At 49.3% G+C, this 21,124-nt stretch overlaps 1 protein-coding gene across 1 annotated transcript in view; it reads right to left on the reverse strand.

Moving 5' to 3' along the window:
• The window catches only part of LIMA1 (LIM domain and actin binding 1), a 91,298-nt gene that overhangs the window by 2,313 nt on the left and 67,861 nt on the right, over window positions 1-21,124 (reverse strand). Inside the window, exons 9-10 of the mRNA XM_056853896.1 lie at window positions 5,612-5,724; window positions 729-862 (exon numbers count right to left, since the gene is read on the reverse strand). Of these exons, the coding sequence (XP_056709874.1) occupies window positions 729-862; window positions 5,612-5,724 (247 nt within the window). The remainder of the gene's footprint in view (window positions 1-728; window positions 863-5,611; window positions 5,725-21,124) is intronic.

Here is a 21,124-nt window from a genome sequence, read left to right on the forward strand (position 1 = left end):
GCATTGTGGTATGGAATCCTTTTCACACTCTTCTCAGTGAGAAGAGCAGTGACCAAGTCAAATCCTAGCCCAGACTACTAGGAGAGGTTTGCCTGCCACCAATGATCTGTCCAAAACATGCACCTTTTCTGATGAAGAGAACAGTGGGAATAGTGGCTTCTTTTTGCATGGGCAGATGCACCCACTACCTTTATAAGATCTCTGCTACATCAAACCAACGATTAATCTAGTCCAGATTCTGTTCTCCACAGTGACCTGGCAGATGATTCTGAGAAGCAGAGTGTGAAGACAGCAAGCTCCCTATTTGTTCCCAACATCTGATGTTCAGAGGTGCACTTTCAGGACTTGGAGGCTCCACTTAGGTCTGATCAACAGCTATTAGGCATGACAATGATCCATGGAGTCATTAATTTTTAAAGCCCTCTGAGATGGTGGCCTCAACTGATGGAATTCACTACCACAATATATTGTAAGAAGAGTGTTCCTTTTACTACCATTCCTAGATCTCCTGAAGTAGTTCAATGATCAAGGGCAGTCACATATGGGGCATGCGCAATTGTAACCAAAGCACTCAGTTCCTCAGCAGCTACTGATTTACAGCCAAAAAAGGAAGAATTTCATGTTTCTGAGCCCAGAAAAGATTCCCCCCTCCTCTAACCCACAGGTTTATGACAACCCCCCATTTGTTTCAGAGTAACTCCATTGGTACTGCAATGATCGAGGCTTACGTGAGTCTACTGTTACAGTAAGAACAGCGGAAGCAGCTAATATGGTAAACTTGCTGGTTGGCAAAGAGACGCTCCATTGGGTAAACGGTTTTCTTGCATGCAAAGCAGGTTTCCTTTGCTGGCAGCTGGAACTTCTGATGAAAAAAAGGGAGGTAACGTTAACGTATGAGACTGATGCACTCTCCCTTCCTTAGTATTTTTCTTTAGGTAACCCTGAAAGTTAATTCTAGCCAAAGTTCCCTTAAAGCTGAATACTGATCATTTAGTTTTGAAACAGCAGTACCACCTTCCCTTCCAGTTCTCATACTGCAGCCAGGCTCCACACACCCAAAAACTGTACAGCCTTCTCCTCCCATTTTTATGGAAGTGGCCCAAAATTAAACCAATAAGAAAGAAACATGGAACAGTGAGCAATAAATTAACTATCTAAATCATGCCCCCAATCTATTGCAACCATCTGCACATATCTTCAGTCTCTTTGCAGAAGGCCAGCAGATGGGAAAAGAGAATGCAAGAGGAAAACTTTAAAAAGGGCTAGATCAGCAAAAAGCACTCAGCTGTCTAGGGGTAAAGACAGACGCAACAAACAGAGCTCACACCAGATTCTTCTGCTGTTGTGCCAGACTGGATTTTCACTAACGAAAAAGCTATGCTTATCAACAAATCAAATGCTGGCCAGCATATATATTTTTTAAATGCCACATGGGTGCACATTGTGTTTGAGCATTTACCACCTGATCAAAAAAGGATTTTTTTTTTAATGTAGAACTGCTCCAAGGATTCAAAGGTCTTGGTGACGGGTGGGCAGCCAATCAGCACCATGCTCATCAGGCTTCCATTTAGACATGCTTGTTTGTTCTCCCTCACCCCCCAAGTTTGAAACTGGAGAGGAAAGGTATGTTTGGACTAACACAGTGAGGGCTCTTCCAGATTAGGCTGATCTTCTGAAGAGTTGTGTATGTCTTTACCAGCACATAAAACGCAAGAGAGAGAGAGAGCATGCACACCCAAATCAAACAAGCAAAAGGAAAGAGGAAGAGTGCTTAAACAAATCTGGCACCTCAAGCAAGTGGGCATACTTAAAGCAGCTTTTATGACACATTCTGCCTTCAGGCCAGGAGTTAACAGTGACAGGTCTGCTTTCCTAAAAGCAACTTATGTGGAAACAGTTTCAGAAGCTAGTGCCAATGTTCTAAAGCGACAAGTAATCTAATCTCCTGAACTAAACCTTGAACCATTACGCCTGGCAACTGGGATGTGTGGCCCAAGCCAAAAAATAGCCAAAAACTATCCACAGATGACAGCTCCACAGCCAATACATTATGTTGCACTAATTGCCCTCATGGGTCAAAAATTGCCTAGGTAATCCCGCCAGTTTAAGCAATGCAAGGCTTTTTATCCCTAACATAGAGAAATTGCTTTTGAAAGGGAGGGAGAAAGAGAGCAAACAGCAATTTTTTCTCTCTCCCTGGTAATCACACAGAAGTCCCAATATTTGAGCAGCATGGGGAAAATATTCTTCCAGCTACAAGTGAAGTGCCTATAAACTTCATTTATGGAAAAACATATATTCTTTCATATGTATGTACCCTCATAGCTTTATGAGGTGCTATGCTCAAGTATAAGGGCATAGCATCAGGCACACATATATTCTGCACACATATGTAAAGGCAATGCCCCAAAGAGAACTAATCTTTGGTTCATATTCACTAGTGTGTGAATATGAGTTAGCATAAGCTGGCAGCCATTGCTATCAGGTGTCAGTGATCTCATCCTGCAGGCCTGGTACAACCAGGCTCCTTAACAAGGCCTAAGACCAAGGGATTTAAGACACCAGAAGTGTCAGAAAGGAATGTTAAGTTTCGGTTCTTCATGCAGCCACCTAAATCCCCGCCTCAAACCACAGTGATAGGCCTATGCTAATCCAAAGGTGTCCATCATTGGGTCTTTGTGTATCTATGCACTATATTACATACATTGTAACACCCCTGACCAGAGGTTGTTGCAATCCTTTGTTCTGGTGTGTAAATTGTCCTGCGCATTTGGGGCAGTTTTCACCCGGTGTGTATATTGGGCCTAATAGACTGCTTGAAACTCTCAACCTCCTTCTGTATTATAGTCATTGGAAATTAATACAATAATGCAGACCATTTCACAAGAACCTAAGCACTCAACTTGATTGTCTGTTGGAAACTGATTTCCCCAGTCCTGTTTAGGAACCTAACATTTGCAAAGCATAACATTATTAGTGCATTTGCTGCAAACATGTTTCCCCACAAAACCTAGAAGAACCTTTGTAAACGTTAAGTAGTTCTGATGGTGAAGAATAGCATAGTGTGCGGACTCCAATTGTTTGAATCAGTTCAGAGTTGCAATTGTTGCGGCTCATCCTACCTGCTTTTCCACTGATGAAAGGGGGATGAGCGCCCCTTTCTTACTGCCAAAAAGAGTATGAGACCCATGTGGGCAAAAGCTGCAATGAGGAGGGGAATCAGGCAAAGTTGAGCAGGGAAGCTAGTAGCATCCAAGTCACAGATCTTAACTGGGGCTTTTTCTATATGAGTTTTAAGAAAACAATGTAGCCTTGGATCCTTTGGGTTAAAAGTGCCCTGCACAAACACAGGCAGGGAAATGCAAGCTATGAAAACCAACTACTGCAGAAGGCTGAAGTCCCTTTCATAAAAAGAGAAAACAGGCAAGAAAGCTGAGAGTTGAGCTCACATTAAGGAGGGAGGCAGAAGGCAGGAGTAGAGATTAGGAACCAGGAGCAGGAAACAGAAGCTGGAAAAGACAAATGGCTATTTTATAAACACATCTCTGGGCTGATATGACGTGTGTTCAGAGAAGAACTCGAGAGTGGAAAACCATGCCCATATTCACACTGAAAAACGCCAACTGATAATTGGGGTGCCCAAGCCATAATAGAGGAGCCTTCCTCAAAAGTTATAATCCTATACATTTTACAGCATTTGTCAACTATGAATAATCATAAACTAGATTTACTAGTTATTCTCTCTAGTTAAAGAATGGGGAGTGATGACTTAATGGGCTACTTCCAAGTCTTTAAAGCAAGCTCATTGCAAAGCTGAGAACATAATTTCAACAGTAGTGGGAGCCACAATCACCCCCCCTTCAGTTACACAGTCAAAAGCCACCAATAACCAAAAGATCTTAAGCTGTCACTGTACCAACATTTTAAAAAAAAAAGTTCCTACCAGAGTATCTTCAGCCTATAATCTATTTTTAAAGCGTTAATAAATGAAATTACACAGTAGGTTTTGTTTTCCTTCTCTGCAGTTCCTACATGCTTTAAATTAGCAAAATTAAGCATGGAAGAGTTTGGCTGCTGATAATTTTGAAAGTCAAGACTTGGGAGTGGGGAGAGGCAAATGCAACTCACTAGCCAACACTTTAAGTTCACATTTCTTTTGTATCACATGTTGCTACTAAGGTCTCCCCCCCCCTCCGCCCCTGGATGCCATTGAGAAGTGAGGTTTTTTTCCCTGCAGTCTTTCCCACAACACTATGGAGCTTCTGTGTACCTCCCGGGCTCTCCCTGCCTTTCCTGCAAGCATTCCCAAACCTGCTTTGCTGTGATGTTTTGAGGAAAAGATTGCTGTGAAGCCATGGTGCCCCAATGTGGATGGGAAAGCCCACTTTCCCAGTCCTGCCTGCATAGGCACCATTTTCCCTGGCCCAGTCCTCCATGGTGGCTATTTTGTGCCCTGCCATTGGGGGCTTTTAAAAAAAATCAGCCATTGAATATCATTACAGCATTATAATGGCATGCCCTGACTTGATGGGACAAAAAAAAATGATGTAGCAATCTGCCTGAATACCCAGCTTCAGGTTCTCTGAATACCCAGCTTCCATTAAAAAATTAGCCCCTTTACTTTTCCTTTATGTCTCCACAACAAAAGATTTTTTAAAATTAAAGCTGGGAATTCAGGGAACCTGATTCTCATGAGCCCCAACCTGGTCCTCATGATTTTCCTGTTTCGGCTTCTAAGCCCAGGCTAGGTCTATATAAAGCATCTCTAGTCAGAGCAGTAACAGGACAACAAAGCCCCGGAGAGAGGAACAGGAGTTCACTTCAAAAAGGAATACACCAATTGGCTTAGCATCAGCCAGGAACAGTGCACCTATCCATGTTAGGAGGTGATTATAACAGATAAAACTCTGAGAGTTACTCTAGCCTTTTCCAGAAGCACAGAAGGGAAAAGGAATCCCTCATAGGATAGGCTCGTGTCAGGCTAACAGAGCTCAGGAATTATGAAGAACTGTAAGCCATGAAGCTAGGGAACCATTTTATCTTGGCTGCGTTAAACTTACTTAACTGTTTTACATCCTTAAATCATTCCCTTGTCCCTGTTTCCCATGCAAGCAGTTATAATTAACTTCCCTCTTTACTCTGTTTTCCAAATAAAGTTCATCTTTCTATTTAAGAGAACCTGTGTAGTACTTGTATTGCTTAGGTGCAGTAGGACTAGGTTCTATGTATGTCAGCTCTTAGCTGAGCCAGGCTGCATGTTTAGCTGGATGAAGAATATGTGCGCATGATAGAAAGGGGCAGAAGTAGGACTGCCAGATTCTTAAAAGGATGAAAGGGGCAAAATAGACTTTTTAAAAAACAAAAATTGGGACTTGAGTCTGATAGACAGATTGGTATAATGCTGTAAGGATAATCAATTGCGTCTTTAAAAAACAGGAAAAAAAACTCTGGTGGCATATAGGGGGCACTTCTGGGGCAGAGAAAATGTGGGGAAACCTACCATGGAGAAAGCCTCATTGTTACTGCACTGCAGCACCGGGAACTGGGAAACCACACAAGCCTGTCTCCATGTGAAAAAACTTTTAGTAAAGAAAAAGAAAATCCACTGTACCTTCACTGATTTGGGTGGAGCAGCATCAGTCTGGCAGGATGATTTAGAATCAGGACTTTGTTTGGCATAGACTGATCTCAGGGCTTCAATTTCTTTCCGGGAGTTAAATCCAACTAGAATGGAAGGAGGAGACTTATTAGCATCTCTTTTTAACAACCATTCAGTTCAAATCTTGGGTCAAGAAAGGTACAACTGAAAGCGGATGCATCCGGAAATAGCAATTACATCTCTATAAATCAAGTGGACAACAAAATGAAATCATTACAAATAAGGTGATCCCACTACTTCCGATACGGCACATCGTTCAGAGTAAACTTCATCCTCCTTCAGAGAACCAGGATTATGACAGGCTTCAAACAGACAACAGCTTGGCACAAAGGAAGCTGTTTCCATATAAAACACACAACCAGTGCTGAATTCGCTACATCAGAAGGTTAAAGGATGACCTACATAGGGAAAATGCTAGGCAAGGGGTCTCATGAGATCATCCACCTGTCAGTTTCTGCTTTCAAGATGCCCGGTGGTGGTGGACACAACCATCTAAAACAAATATTCAGAACATATGCAACCATATGTTGGAGAAGGACATGAGAAATAAGCACCACATTTGCAATGGTGGACATCATCATAAATATAGAGTGGAAGTTAAAAAAAATAGTGGACTACTCTGAGCTCTAGATCAGTCCTGGGAATTGTATGCGAGGTTCCAATCACTTTCAGTCAGAACAGCAATGATGCAAAAACCCTGCAAACTGGTAGGATGCTTTACCTCCCACCATATGAGTTCAGTATAGATATCTGGTGATGGGAAAAACACAAAGTACAGGATGGTATATCAAGAATAAGGGTGTGTTGTAAACTCCAAGTTGAAAACACCAATGGGACCCGCCACACGAGAAAAAAAACAAGTATACAATTATAAACAACGTACCAATAACAAGTATATAAATACACAGTAAAATGAACACTACAAATGTAAAAATATGTAATACTAAAAAGGAGCTAACGCATGACAAGCAAATGGATTGCCAGCCAAACTCTATTTTCAGTGAATCTTCATCAGATCCTTTCTGTGTTGTCCTCTTTATCCAGAACATGCATAATTTTAAAACAAGCTGCCAATTCAAAACAAGGCATCAATAAAAGGTCTCCTGCTGTCAGGCCTGTGTCTCAGATAGTTTCGTTTTCTCACAAACCCCCCTTCAAGGACTGTTTTCCCAAAACTGCATTCCTGTTCCCTTTGAAGCTTGCAGATGTCCGTGGGAGCAGCGGCGCCTCTGTGCTGTTTGTAATGTGTTCGAAATAATCTCATGAGACTGTACTGCTGAGTGCTTTTTTCAATGCTTTTATATTATCAAGTGCATGCCAGTTTCCCCCATTGCTGTCTTGGGTTCTCTATGCGCTGTTTGCCTTTGTTACCATTAAACCAACTGCTTTGGACAACTACGTCTCCTGCTGTGGCTAGTGGTTCTCGATAGGGCAAGAGCTGACATTAAGACAGAAATCATTTCTCTCACCTGTCAGGCTGGAACCCCGGGGGGTTCGCCTGCCACTCGGACTGGAGCAGGGACGGTGCTCTCCGAGTGACCTACCCGTGGCTGGAGCCCCGTGTGGTTCGCCCGGACCCGGGGGATCTGTTCCCCGGGTGACGGGTTCCTGCTAGGAGCCCTGGAAGGCTTCCATCCCTGGTCTCTTCCGTTGGGAACAGTGACTGACGACCCTGAACTCTTACGGGACGTTATAGCTGAACTACATCGAACTGATGCGGAAGTTAAACACCTGACTGGACTTGTTCGTGCTCAGTGGCGTTCTCTAGCCGCGACGGTCCCCTGGACATCTGACATTGCGGATACCAGCGCCTGCCAAGACCTCCATACCCTTGACTGGTTGGTGGAAGATGCTCGGTTGGCGGCTGAGGATTTACAATTGCTGACTAGCCTGTTGGCCGGACTTACTGCCTGTGAAACACAAATAACTCTGACCGCGGTCCTGATCCGTTCTGACGACATGGCGACCCCAGTCACACACACCCCGAGCTCTGCCAAGCGGAAGCGAAAGCGGTGGCCACACGGGTGGCTACCCTCTTCCAGGGCCACACTGCGGCCACTATTTCAGTGGCTGACCTCACGAAACAACTCACCCCCGACTTCGGTGCTGATGCGGCAGCCTTGGCGGTACAGATCCAGCCGATGTTGGATCTGGCAGATCGCGCTGAGCTCCTCTACACCTTGGAACAGGAGGCCCTTCCACTCGTTACCACGGCACTGACTGCCAAACTGGAAGCCGACCAGGCCCTAACCGAGCGCAAGAGAGCGGAGGAGCAAGCACGGACAGCAGCTGAAGCAGCGGCAAAAGCTCGGGCTGAGCAGGAAGAGAGGGAACGCTTAGCTGCTGAATGGGCACATGCCCCAGACAGCCTGGGGGCTATGAATTACCCCCGTTCTCCCCGTCTTTCAGCCCGTCGCGTAGCGTTCAACGCTCCCGCAGGTTGGCGGGGACTTTGCCCGAGAGGCCAGACAATTCCGACGAGGAGGACCTATATGGGGGGGAGTCTCTCTGGGCCACTAATTTATGGGTCAGCCAGTCCCGCTGGGCTGGCGGCACTGGCGACGAGGTATTTTTGTTATGTAACCAAAATCTGGACCTTATGGAGGAGGTGGCACGCTTGCAGGATCAATTGACCTTAGTACTCAGGAACAATGACACAACGGGCCCAAGCTGCGCCCGTTGCCCCCGCTCCCGTGACACCACAGCAGCCACCGCAACAACCGCCACAACAACCGCCGCAGCAACCAGCTGCGCCGGTGGTTCCTCCTGACGGAGGCCCCACAGCTCCTGGCGGGGGTTCCGTCGCTCCTGATGGAGGACCCATAGTTTCAGGCAGAGGCCCCGCAGTGCCCAGCAGAGTGCCTGTTGCACCTGCTTTACCGGTGCCACCGGGTGCACCGGGGTTACCAGGAGCCCCAGTGCCTGGATACCCGCCTGTACCCCCAATGCCATTGAAGCCACCGAAACTGAAGGTTACTTATGATGGCTCTGTTGAAACTTTGCCCTGTTTTTTGCATCATGTGGATAGTTATATGAGGGAGCAAAGACAATTCTTCCCTACCGAAGATAGCCGCGTCCGTTTCGTTGCCTCTCTGTTAACAGAAAAAGCGGCCGACTGGATGATCCTCCAGTTTGATACGCAGTCCCGCTCCATTCGCTCCCTCGACAATTTTATGTTCGCCTTGCGACGGCGCTTTGGAGATCCCTTCATGGGAGAGAGAGCCAAAGCGGAACTTTTGCAACTCAGGCAAGGCTCCTCTCCAGTTCGGGAATTTGCAGATGAATTCCAACGACTCGTGAGTAAGGTAGTGGACTGGCCTGAAGCTACCCTTATCCACTACTTCCGAGAAGCCTTGCACCCAGACATTTTGAACTGGTCTTATATGCGAGGCGACCCAGATACCCTTGAGGATTGGATTTTACTGGCCGAGGAAGTAGAAAGCCGCCGGCGATTTGTTTCACTAGTCCGAAATAGGACCAAGGAGAAGAGCGGGCAAAAACCGCCCACCAAACCTTCGACTCCCAACCCGCGGAGACCAACCCGACTCCCTCTGGATCGCGAGTCCCGATTCCAGAGAGGAGCCTGTCTCGTTTGCGGTGCTATGGGCCACTTTGCAGCGGCTTGCCCTCAAGGTCCAGAACCCACTCGACCAAGCGTACTGCCTCGAGCTCGGGACGACCTCAACGCAGAGGCACCGCGGCCACCCGCAGCACCGGGACGACCCACACCCTCTGCACTTCACGTCAGAGAATCGTCTAGTCTCCCTGCACCCATCAATCCCGTAGGGTCCTGGATTACAAGTGCCCCAGTGGGGGACAGCTCTCCTTCTTCTGACAAAGATCATCAATGGAATTCCCCAGCCCTAAATCTGGAATCTCCTCTTGACCTGTCAAAAAATGGATACGGTCTGTGGTGAGTGGAGCGTCCCCACAGACTCCTGCGGAACCTCCTGCAAAATCCAAGGCTCCTGTCATGGTGAGTGAAGTCGAAAACACTGTTTATGTGGACGTAGTGTTACAACACTATAAAAAGGGCCCCCAGTTACGTGTCAAGGCGCTCATAGATTCCGGCTGCGGGCACTCTTTAATCAATGAGGCCACGTTTGCAGCCCTAGAAGTCAAGTCCAAAGATCTACCGGCTCCCGTCCAATTTGCCCAAATGGACGGTAGCCACTTTAAAGGGGGGCCGGTCAACTGTCGCACACAGGGGGTGGCGATGGGTATCGGATCCCATTGGGAGCAAATAGACTTTACCATAGCTCCTATCCGGTACGAAGTCATTTTGGGGATCAATTGGCTTAAGGGACACAGTCCCTCCATAGACTGGGAAGCTGACACTATTACGTTTACCAACCCTGGATGTGAATAGCATCGACGTGAGGTCGCGGTTGTACTTCCACCAGCCTCAGCCTTAACCTCCGATGCTCTATTGCCGACCCCATTGCCCGAGGTATACCGAGACTTTGAGGACGTTTTTGGTGTAAAAGAATGCGATGCCTTACCCCCTCACCGCACCACGGACTGTGCGATTGAGGTAGTGGGAGACTGCAAACTGACTAAAAGCAAGATTTACCCTATGAGCGTTTCCGAACGCGCCGTGCTACGAGACTTTTTGGATAAAAATCTTGCTCGAGGGTTCATTCGGCCGTCAACTGCCCCCAACTCAGCCCCTGCTTTCTTTGTATGTAAGAAGACGGGTGACTTGCGCTTATGCATGGACTTTCGAAAACTCAACGCAGTCACCCAAACCAACGTCTACCCCATACCGTTGATCTCGGACATCTTAGGACAACTAAGGGAGGGGCGCATTTTCACTAAACTGGACCTGGTTGAAGCTTATTACCGGGTCCGGATTCGGGATGGGGATGAACCCCTCTGTCATGAGTCAGCCTGCAGAGAGTCAGCCTGCAGAGACCTCCTCTGACGAAGAGGAGGTAGAGGCCAGAATAGAGGATCAGCCAAAGTCAGGAGATGACTCACCATGCCTGCAGCCTGCCAGCTCAAGGACTCCAGTTGGACCTGACACCTTGCAACATGCAGTGTCTCCAGAGGCCTCGCCAAGGCCACTGGAGCAGAAAAGACAACAGGTTCGTCTGGCAATGCAGCAGAGACGGCAGAGTGCTAGACTGAAGGCTTTACACAGGAACCTCCCCAGTAGCAGTGATGAGGAAGAGCAGGGCTGAAGCACCACCTGTGAACTCAGCCTCATCAGCACCAGCTGGCTCTGCTACAGCAGCAGGGGAAGGGATTTAAGCCATCAGTTAGGCTTGGCTGTTGTGCAAGCAACTTGTCACCAACCTCCTGGTGTACCGGCCTTGTTTCCCTGCTATCCTTTGGATTCCTGATATCCTGACTTCTTGAACTGGCTCTGACTAACACCTTGGACTTCCCTTGCCTGTATTGATATCTCGGACTCTGCCTTCACTGTGAATGACCTTGGACTGTTCCCCAGACTACGCTTACAGCTTACAGCCCTCGCTCCTCACCTGCACAACAACACCCTCACAGCCTTCTCGAGCTGCTTCGGAATGTACGAATTTCTGGTAATGCCTTTCGGGTTAAAAGGGCCCCCGGGGGTCTTCATGCAACTCATTAACGAGATCCTCCATGATTTATTATATCGGGGCGTGGTGGTTTATCTTGATGATATCCTTATTTACTCTAATACCATGGATGAACATATTGCTCTGGTCAGAGAAGTGTTGCAACGTCTCAGGAGCAATCAGCTCTACGCAAAGTTGTCTAAATGTGAGTTCCACCAGGAACAATTTACTTTCTTGGGATACATAGTTTCACATCAGGGCCTCACCATGGACCCTACTAAGATTCAATCTGTACTTGATTGGGCTCCTCCCTCCACCTGCAAGCAAGTGCAACAGTTTCTCGGCTTTGCCAATTTTTACCGTGGTTTCATTCCCAACTTTGCTCAGGTGGCCCTGCCAATCACCGACCTCCTTAAAACTAAGGGTAAAGGGGTCTCTGCTACATTGCCCACCGCCAAGGTACATTGGACTGATCAATGCCAAACTGCCTTTGTAACTCTCAAGCAGCTTTTTACTTCTGAACCTGTGCTGCAGCACCCCGATCCAAACCGCATGTTTGTTGTGCAAGTTGATGCGTCGGACGTAGCCATGGGGGGAGCTCTTTTGCAAAGGGGACCCGATGGTCTTCTTCGCCCCTGTGCTTATTTTTTAAAGAAATTTGCGCACTCTCAACTGAACTGGCCCATTTGGGAAAAAGAAGCTGCAGCCGTCCATCATGCCCTCACTACGTGGCAATTTTTGGAAGGTTCCAGGGTCCCCTTTGAAGTCTGGACCGATCACAAAAATCTAGAAGCCCTCACGGGGACCCACAAACTATCCGCAAAACAACAACGTTGGGCTGGCTGACTTCTTCGCTCAATTCCGTTTTGTGCTCAAACATGTACCTGGAAAGCAAAACGTGCTAGTTGATGCTCTTTCCAGGCTTCCCCAATATCCAGTGAAAATCGACCGTCCTACGGACTCCTTATTCACCCCAGCACACAGAGGAGCTCTACCAGTTCTAGCTGTAAAAACTCCGTCCCAAACTCTGCTCCAGTCCCAAACCCAAGCAGCGGACAGCAAAGCATCTGTCCAAGGGGAACCGATGTCAGGTCCCGGGCTGGGCTAGGAGGCTGGGTAGTCATGCGGTCCAAGGTCGAGTTAGTGGAGATCAAAACAGGAGTCCAAAGGTGTCCAGAAGAAGAGTCGTTAATCAAGCCGAGGGTCAGAGTGCCAGGAATTCAAGCCGGTCAGAGAGAGAGTCAGGAGCCGAAGTGGATGCAAAGCAGTCCGGAAACTGAATCGTTGCTTCCAGGGAGAAACCTTCCAACAGCCTGGGATTATATGACCCTCCGGTAGAGTGCTCATTCACCCCATCAATTACCTAGCCTGGCTCCTCTCAGTATTCAGGGCTTTGTGTGCGTCTATACTCCCGTGCCTGCTTGCGACGGGTAGCTAAGTCTTTGCGTAATCTTTCCCAAAGCCTATCTATCCGTGGGGGTGAATCTTCTATCCTTGCCGGCTGACTCTCCTCATCGTTAATCATGAGAGGAGTGGGAACTTCCGACTCCAACGGAGGCAAACTGCCAACTTCAGAGGAGTCAGAGGGCCCGGTCTCTGCCTCTGTTACCAACTCAGCCGGGATCTGTGTCTGTTCAGTATCTAGATCCCTGCTGCTCACGACAACCGACTCCCTCGCCAGACCAACCCGCGCCACCTATTGCCAGCGCTCCACATCACCCGGGCCCCCCCTCCACCGCCGACGGCTCCTGCTTCACCCTCTGCAGGGGGGGTGATCCTGCCCGACTCCTTCCTGGACTCCCTTTGTACTCAGTGCCTAGCCGAGCGCACTGCTCAGGCACTACCTTTAGGCCTGCTAGAACGGGGTGGTTATTGGTACAAAGTCTCGAAATTGTACATGCCTAAGATACTTCGGAGAGAGATCCTACAATTGGCCCATGGAGCTAAAACGGCGGGACACTCTGATTTCCTAAAAACCTTCACTTATTGCGCAGGCAGTTTTGGTGGGTGGGCATGCGCACTGATGTAGATTCCTTCGTTCGCAGCTGTCCCATCTGTGCCACTGTCAAACGTTCCCAAGGTAAACCCCCGGGACTGTTACAACCGCTGGAAATTCCCACCAGACCCTGGGAAGTGATTGCTATGGATTTCATGACTGATCTCCCACTCAGTGAAGGGAAAACTGTACTATGGGTTATTACTGACTTGTTTTCCAAACAGGTACATTTGGTTCCGTGTGTGGGTATACCCTCCGCCCCCAAGTTGGCCCGCCTCTTTGTGTCACATGTTTTCCATTTACATTCCTTTCCACGTAAGATAATTTGCGACCGCGGAAGTACCTACGTAGCCAAATTTTGGAAAACCTTTCGCAAGTTGGTGGGGGTGGAACAGGGTTCGTCTAGTGCTTATCACCCCCAAACGGATGGGCAAACTGAACGTGTAAATGCTGTACTAGAATGTTATTTACGTTATGTCAATTATCACCAAGATGATTGGGTTGAATTATTGCCTTTTGCTGAATACACTTAAAATAATGCTGTGCATCAATCTACAGGCTTTAGTCCTTTCTATGCTGTGTATGGTCAGGATTTCGGTCCTATTGGTCATGTAGATATGGCGGGGGAGGAGGGAAATGTTGATGTAGCCTCTTGGACTCAAGCTATCCACACCACCTGGCCCTGGTTAGTAAAAAACTTAGACAGGGCCAAACGCAAATATAAAGCTCAAGCAGATAAGCATCGCTCTCCCAGCAAAGACTTTCAGGTTGGTGACTTAGTGTACCTTTCCACCAGGAATCTGCGGTCCACCCGACCATGTCATAAGCTCAGTGCCAAGTACGTGGGGCCATATCCCATTGCCCGGATAATTAACCCAGTCACTGTGGAACTGACTCTCCCTAAAACCTTGAGGCATATCCACCCTGTCTTCCATATCAGCCTCCTCAAGCCGCATGTTGCCGCCTCAGATTGGCACCCGAAACCGCCTCCTGAGGAGGCTGTGATGGTGGGGGGGGAGGAGCATTTTGAAGTGTCAAAGATCCTGGACTCTCGTGTGCGTCACGGCTCTCTGCAGTACCTAGTTCGTTGGAAACACTTCCCCCCTGCCTACGATGAATGGGTTCGTGCACGAGATGTCTCCGCCACACACTTAGTGCACGCCTTCCACACCGCGTACCCCCATAAACCGTCCCTCTTGCAGAACGAGAGGGGGCCCTAAGGGGAGCAGAATGTCAGGCCTGTGTCTCAGATAGTTTCGTTTTCTCACAAACCCCCCTTCAAGGACTGTTCCCAAAACTGCATTCCTGTTCCCTTTGAAGCTTGCTGATGTCCGTGGGAGCAGCAGCACCTCTGTGCTGTTTGTAATGTGTTCGAAATAATCTCATGAGACTGTACTGCTGAGTGCTTTTTTCAATGCTTTTATATTATTAAGTGCATGCCAGTTTCCCCCATTGCTGTCTTGGGTTCTCTATGCTCTGTTTGCCTTTGTTACCATTAAACCAACTTCTTTGGACGACTATGTCTCCTGCTGTGGCTAGTGGTTCTCGATAGGGAAAGTGCTGACACCTGCCTATGCTGTATGAAAGCCAGGAACTAGTACACTGTTGCAATAAACAGTTATACTGTTCAAATTCCACAGTGACCTAACTGTTAGCAATGTTTTAAAAGCCAGGGTGGGGGGAGCCATGGGAGGCTGAGACAAGGAAAGCACGAGGAACATTTCCATGTGGATGTGTCAGGCCTGCTCTCTGCGTTTAGGGATAGTTTTGGTTTCTCACAGATGCTCTGCTGTGCTCAAGGACTGTTTTCCTAACAATCGCATTCCTCTTAGGCTTTGAAGCTCGTGGGAGCCTGGCCCGTTGGACTAAGGGGTTACCATGCCAACCTGTGCTATCATGATACGACCTATTCCCCCATATATTCCGTTGTATGTCCCTTTTGCTCCATTCCTGCCTTTTTTACTTTTGTAAGCTCTGAATACCTGTATGATCTCCATTAAAGTCAACTCTTCTTTAACTACCTGTCTGCGAGTGTTGCTTGTGGGAGTGCATCGGGAACAAGTGCTTACATTAAGGCATGAAACACTCTCTCCTTTTACCTGCCTGGCTACAGCCCTGGAGGATTCGCCTGCATCTCAGCTTCGAGTTTCTTGTGTGGAATCCTGGAGGACTTGGACCACTGGTCCCTACTGTTGGGAACGTCGACCTGCCCTGACGAACCTACTCTGCTGCGTGATGTGCTCCTCGAAGCTGTATGGACTGATGCGGAAATCAACCGCCTAGTGGAACTTATTTGGGTTCAGTGGCGCTGCCTTGCCGATGCTAAGCCTTGGACGTCCGAGGACTTGGATCGGGATGCCTATCAGGAACTCTTGGTCCTGGACGGGCTATTGGATGAAGTGCGCGCCGCACAAGAGGACTTGGTAACCTTAACTCGCTTGTTGGCGAGATTGACTTTGCTAGAGACTCAACAAAACTCGGCAGCGGCCCCTATCTGTCCCGACTCGCCCCGGGTCATGGCGGGAACACTGGTGGGGGGATCCCCGCTGTCACTAGTACCTGATCCTGCTGTGTGTCAAACGGAGGCACAAAAGCTCGCTGTCCAAACAGCGTTATTATTTGTGGGACTGCCCCCGACCACAACCACGGTAGCCGATCTAATGCAACTGTTAACCCCGACGTTCGGGGATGGTGCAGCGCACTAGCTGTCCAAGTGCAACCTCTGCTTGGTGGGGACATTATCCCGCTCCTCACTCTTCTAGAACAAGAAGCCCTTCCGATTGTCACCACGACCGCCGCCTTTAAGCTCGAAGCTGCCCAGGCGCTCGTCAACCAAAAGAAGGCTGAGGAACAGTTGCAAGCAGCGGATGTGGCGGCGGCCAAGGCTCAGGCCGAAAGGGAAAAGGAGCAACGATTGGCCGCCGATCGTGCGCGAGCGGCCGCAGATGTACGCCCTAAAGACACTGTAGGAGTTGAACTCTCATTAGGGTCCACATTTTCCCCGGTCTTTGCCCCGTCTTGCACCACACAACGCACAAGGCGCCTTGCAGAATGTCTACCAGAATCGGACTACTCCGACGAGGAAGACCTGTACGGGGATGGATCCCACTGAGCTACTGGTCTTCCGAGTCAGCCAGGCCCGGCGCACGGGGGGAACTGGAGATGAAGTGCACCTCTTGCGGAGCCAAAACCGGGACTTGAATGATCATGTGACCCGCCTGCAGGACCAAATGGAACGTTTGCTTCGGGAAAACAACCGTTTGCAACAAGCACTGACTACTCCGGCCCAACCGGTGCCAGCTCAGCCAGTTCTACCTGGCCCCGGGGCCCCAGTTGTGTCAGCTCCCAGGGCCCCGGTTGTGGCAGCTCCTGGAGCGCCGCTTTGGCCGCCTCCAGGGCAACCGCCGGCCCCCGGAGCACCAGGTGTGCCAGCTCCTGGAGCACCACTTCGGCTGCCTCCAGGACGACCGCCTGCCCCTCTGCCCATACAATGGAAGCAACCTCGGTTGAAAACCACCTACGACGGCTCGATCGAAACTCTGCCCTGTTTCCTACATCATGTGGACAGTTACATGAGGGAACAAGGACAGTACTTTCCCACCGAGGACAGCCGAGTTCGTTTCGCTGCCTCTTTATTGACGGGGAAAGCGGCCGACTGGATGGTCCTCCAGTTTAACACTTGGCCCTATCCATCCGCTCTCTTAACAATTTCATGTTCGCTCTGCGGAGACGGTTTGAGGATCCCTTCTTGGGAGAAAGGGCTAAAGCCGAACTCCTGCAACTCCGGCAAGGCTCTACTCCCGTCCGGGAATTTGCAGATGAGTTCCAACGACTCGCCAGCAAAATTGTGGATTGGCCTGAAGCCACCCGAATACACTATTTCCGGGAAGTGCTTCACCCTGACATTTTGAACTGGGCGTATATGCAATGAGATCCCGACACCCTGGAAGATTGGATCTTACTAGCTGAGGAGGTGGAAAGCCGCTGCCAGTTCATATCTCTGGTCCGTTGCCGGACCAGAGAAGGGGGTAATCATCCGAAATCTTTTGAAAGCCCCAAACCCCGCTCTGCGGAGACCAACGCGGCCCGTGCAAGACCGCGAATCCCAATTCCAGAGGGGAGCCTGTCTTGTTTGCGGCAATATGGGTCACTTTGCTTCTGCCTGTCCTCGCCGTCCAGACCTCACTCTTCCTCCCCGACCAGACAGACCACCCCGGACCCATGGACGGCCTCAATGTAGAGGCACCACAGCCACCCGTAGTGCAGCTCCTGGACGACACGCGCCCTCCACACTTCACGTCGGAGAAGCTCCCAGCGAATCTGCATCTACCACCGGGGTCTCGGATTACAAGTGCCCCATTGGGGGGCAGTTCTTCTTCAGATGACAATCACACCTGGAATCCCCCTGCCCTCAATCTGGAATCTCCTCTCGATCTGTCAAAAACGGGCAGGGTCTACGGTGAGCAGAGCGACACCGAAGACCCCTGCAGCTTCTCCTGCAAGACCCAAGGCTCCTGTTATGGTGAGTGAAGTTGAAAATACTGTCTATGTGGACGTAGTGTTACAACATTACAAAAGAGGCCCCCAGTTGTCAAAGCCCTCATAGACTCTGGTTGTGGGCGCTCCCTGATCAATGAAGCCACTTTTAATGCACTTAAGGTCAAATCAGTGATGCTGCCCAACCCCATCCAATTTGCCCAAATGGATGGCAGTAGCTTTGGGGGGGGGGGCAGTAGACCGCCGCACACGTGGCGTCGCGATGGGTATTGGCTCTCATTGGGAACAACTTGATTTTACCATAGCCCCTATCAAGTACAAAGTCATTATGGGAATAAACTGGCTCAAGGGGCACAGTCCTTCTATAGACTGGAAGGCCGATACTATTAGGTTTTCCGACCCCGACTGCACCCAGCACCGTCACGAAATTGTGGTCGTCCTTTCAACAGCCCCAGCCTTGCTCTCTGACGACCCCCCTCCCTCCTCGCTACCCATTCAGTATCGAGACTTTGCAGACGTGTTTGATGCGAAAGAGTGCGATGTGCTACCTCCCCATCGCAGAACGGACTGCACCATTGAAGTGGTGGGGGATGGTAAACTTCTGAAAAATAAAATCTACCCTATAAGCGCTGCGGAATGTACTGTATTACAGGACTTTTTAGACAAAAATATTGCTCGTGGGTTCATCCGACCGTCGTCTGCCCCTAACTCTGCCCCCACTTTCTTCGTCCGCAATAAAACGGGTGATTTGCATCTATGCATCGATTTTCGGAAACTCAATGCAGTGACCCAAACCAATGCCTACCCCATCCCTTTGATTTCGGACATCTTAGGGCAACTAAAGGAGGGGCACATTTTCACTAAACTGGACTTAGTCGAAGCGTACTATCGAGTTAGAATTCGTGACAGAGACGAGCCCCTCACTGCCTTTTCCAGCTGTTTTGGTATGTTTGAGTTTCTGGTAATGCCATTCGGATTAAAAGGAGCTTCGGGGGTCTTCATGCAATTTATTAACGAGATCCTACATGACTTGTTATACCAAGGCGTGGTGGTTTATCTAGATGATATCCTTATCTATTCCAACTCTATGGACGAACATATTGCTCTAGTGGGAGAAGTATTACAACGCCTTAGAGACAACCACCTCTATGCTAAAGCATCCAAATGTGAGTTTCACCAGGAACAATGGACATTCTTGGGTTACATCATTTCGCACCAAGGACTCACAATGGATCCTGCAAAAGTGCAATCGGTAATCGATTGGGATCCGCCCTCAACCCGCAAACAAGTGCAGAAATTTCTTGGCTTTGCCAACTTCTATCAGGGATTCATTCCCAACTTTGCTCAAGTGGCACTCCCAATCACGGACCTACTTAAGACTAAGGAGACCTCAGCCACACTGCCCACTGCAAAAATCCAATGGACTCCCCAATGCCAGACCCCTTTCCAAACCCTTAAGCAATTATTCACCTCCGAACCCGTGCTGAAGCATCCTGATCCAGAGCACCTGTTTATAGTGCAAGTGGACGCTTCCGATGTAGCCATGGGAGGTGCTCTTTTGCAACAGGGTAAAGATGGTCTGTTGCACCCCTGCGCTTATTTTTCTAAAACGTTTGCACACTCTCAACTGAACTGGCCCATTTGGGAAAAAGAGGCAGCCGCTGTCTACCACGCCCTCACTATTTGGAGGCAATTTCTTGAGGGTTCCAGAGTCCCCTTTGAGGTCTGGACCGATCACAAAAATCTAGAGGCATTCACTGGGACCCGTAAACTGTCCGCGAAACAACTACATTGGGCTCAATTCCATTTCGCTCAATTCCGTTTCATGCTCAAGCATGTCCCCGGTAAACAAAATGTGCTAGCAGACGCCCTATCTCGACTTCCCCAGTATCCTGCCAAGGTAGACCGCCCCACAGAGTCGCTCTTCTCCCCTGCGCACAGAAGGGTACTCCCTACACTAGCTGTTCAAACCAGATCCCAGACCCGACTCCGCTCCCATCCTGGACTGGCCGACATGAATGCCCGAGGGGGGGAGGCCGCCCTCGCCCACTCCATCCACTCCGCCGGCTCCTGGGAGCCAGAATGAGCTGCTTATGCAACCCCCCTCCTCGCCTCCGAACTCGTCTCCCACTCAACCTGACCATGTCCCGCCTACCTCTCAGGGTAAGATGGATCTACCTATTTCTTTTCTAGACTCTCTCCGTTCCCATTGCCAAGCAGAACTCTCTGCTCACACACTCCCCCCTTCTCTGCTAGAACGAGGGGGTTGTTGGTACAGAGACTCAAAACTGTATGTGCCTAAGGGGTTACGAAGAGAAGTCCTGCAACTAGCCCATGGAGCCAAAACCACGGGGCACTTTGGATTTCTGAAAACGCTCCACTTATTACGCAATTATGGTGCGCAGGCATGTGTGCCGACGTGGACTCGTTCATCCGCAGTTGCCCAGTCTGTGCCACTGTCAAACGATCCCAAGGGAAGCCCCCTGGACTATTGCAACCGTTAGAAGTCCCTTCTAGACTCTGGGAAGTTCCATGCGCTGGCATTCCCTCCGCCCCAAAGCTGGCCCGCCTCTGTGTCACATGTCTTCCGACGACATTCATTTCCGCGCAAGATTGTGAGCGACCGCGGAAGTAGTTACGTTGCCAAATTTTGGAAGGCTTTCCTCAAACTGGTCGGGGTGGAACAAGGTTTCTCTAGTGCTTTCCACCCCCAAACTGATGGACAGACTGAACGTGTTAATGCTGTGTTGGAATGTTACCTCCGTTGCTATGTGAATTATCACCAAGACGATTGCGTTGGGCTGTTGCCTTTTGCTGAGTATGCTTATAACAATGCTGTACATCAATCCACAGGTTTCAGCCCGTTTCAGACTGTATATGGCCAGGACTTCAGTCCTATTGGCCATATCGATGTTTCGGGGGAGGAGGGTGGCAAAGATGTGGCAACTTGGGTGGATGCAATTCACTCCACCTGGCCCTGGCTAGTAAAAAATCTTGAACGAGCTAAAGGTAAATACAAGGCTCAAGCTGACAAACACCGGTCTCCTAGCCGAGACTTTAAAGTGGGCGAGTTAGTTTATCTGTCCACCAGGAACCTCCGGTCCACCCGTCCATGTAACAAACTTAATGCCAAATACGTGGGTCCATATCTCATTTCTCGGATCATTAACCCGGTGACTGTAGAGCTTTCCCTTCCAAAAACTCTGAGACGCATCCATCCAGTCTTCCATGTGAGCCTGTTAAAACCTCATGTTGCCTCCCCGGAGTGGCATCCCGACCCACTTCTGGAGCAGCCGGAGATGGTGGGGGGGGAGGAGCATTTCGAAGTCGCCAAGATCCTGGACTCCCGTATTCGTCACGGCTCCCTCCAATATCTGATTCGTTGGAAGCACTTCCCCCCTGCATATGACGAATGGGTACGGTCAAGCA

The sequence above is a fragment of the Euleptes europaea genome, chromosome 1 (genome assembly GCF_029931775.1).
Source record: "Euleptes europaea isolate rEulEur1 chromosome 1, rEulEur1.hap1, whole genome shotgun sequence".
Lineage (NCBI taxonomy): Eukaryota > Metazoa > Chordata > Lepidosauria > Squamata > Sphaerodactylidae > Euleptes > Euleptes europaea.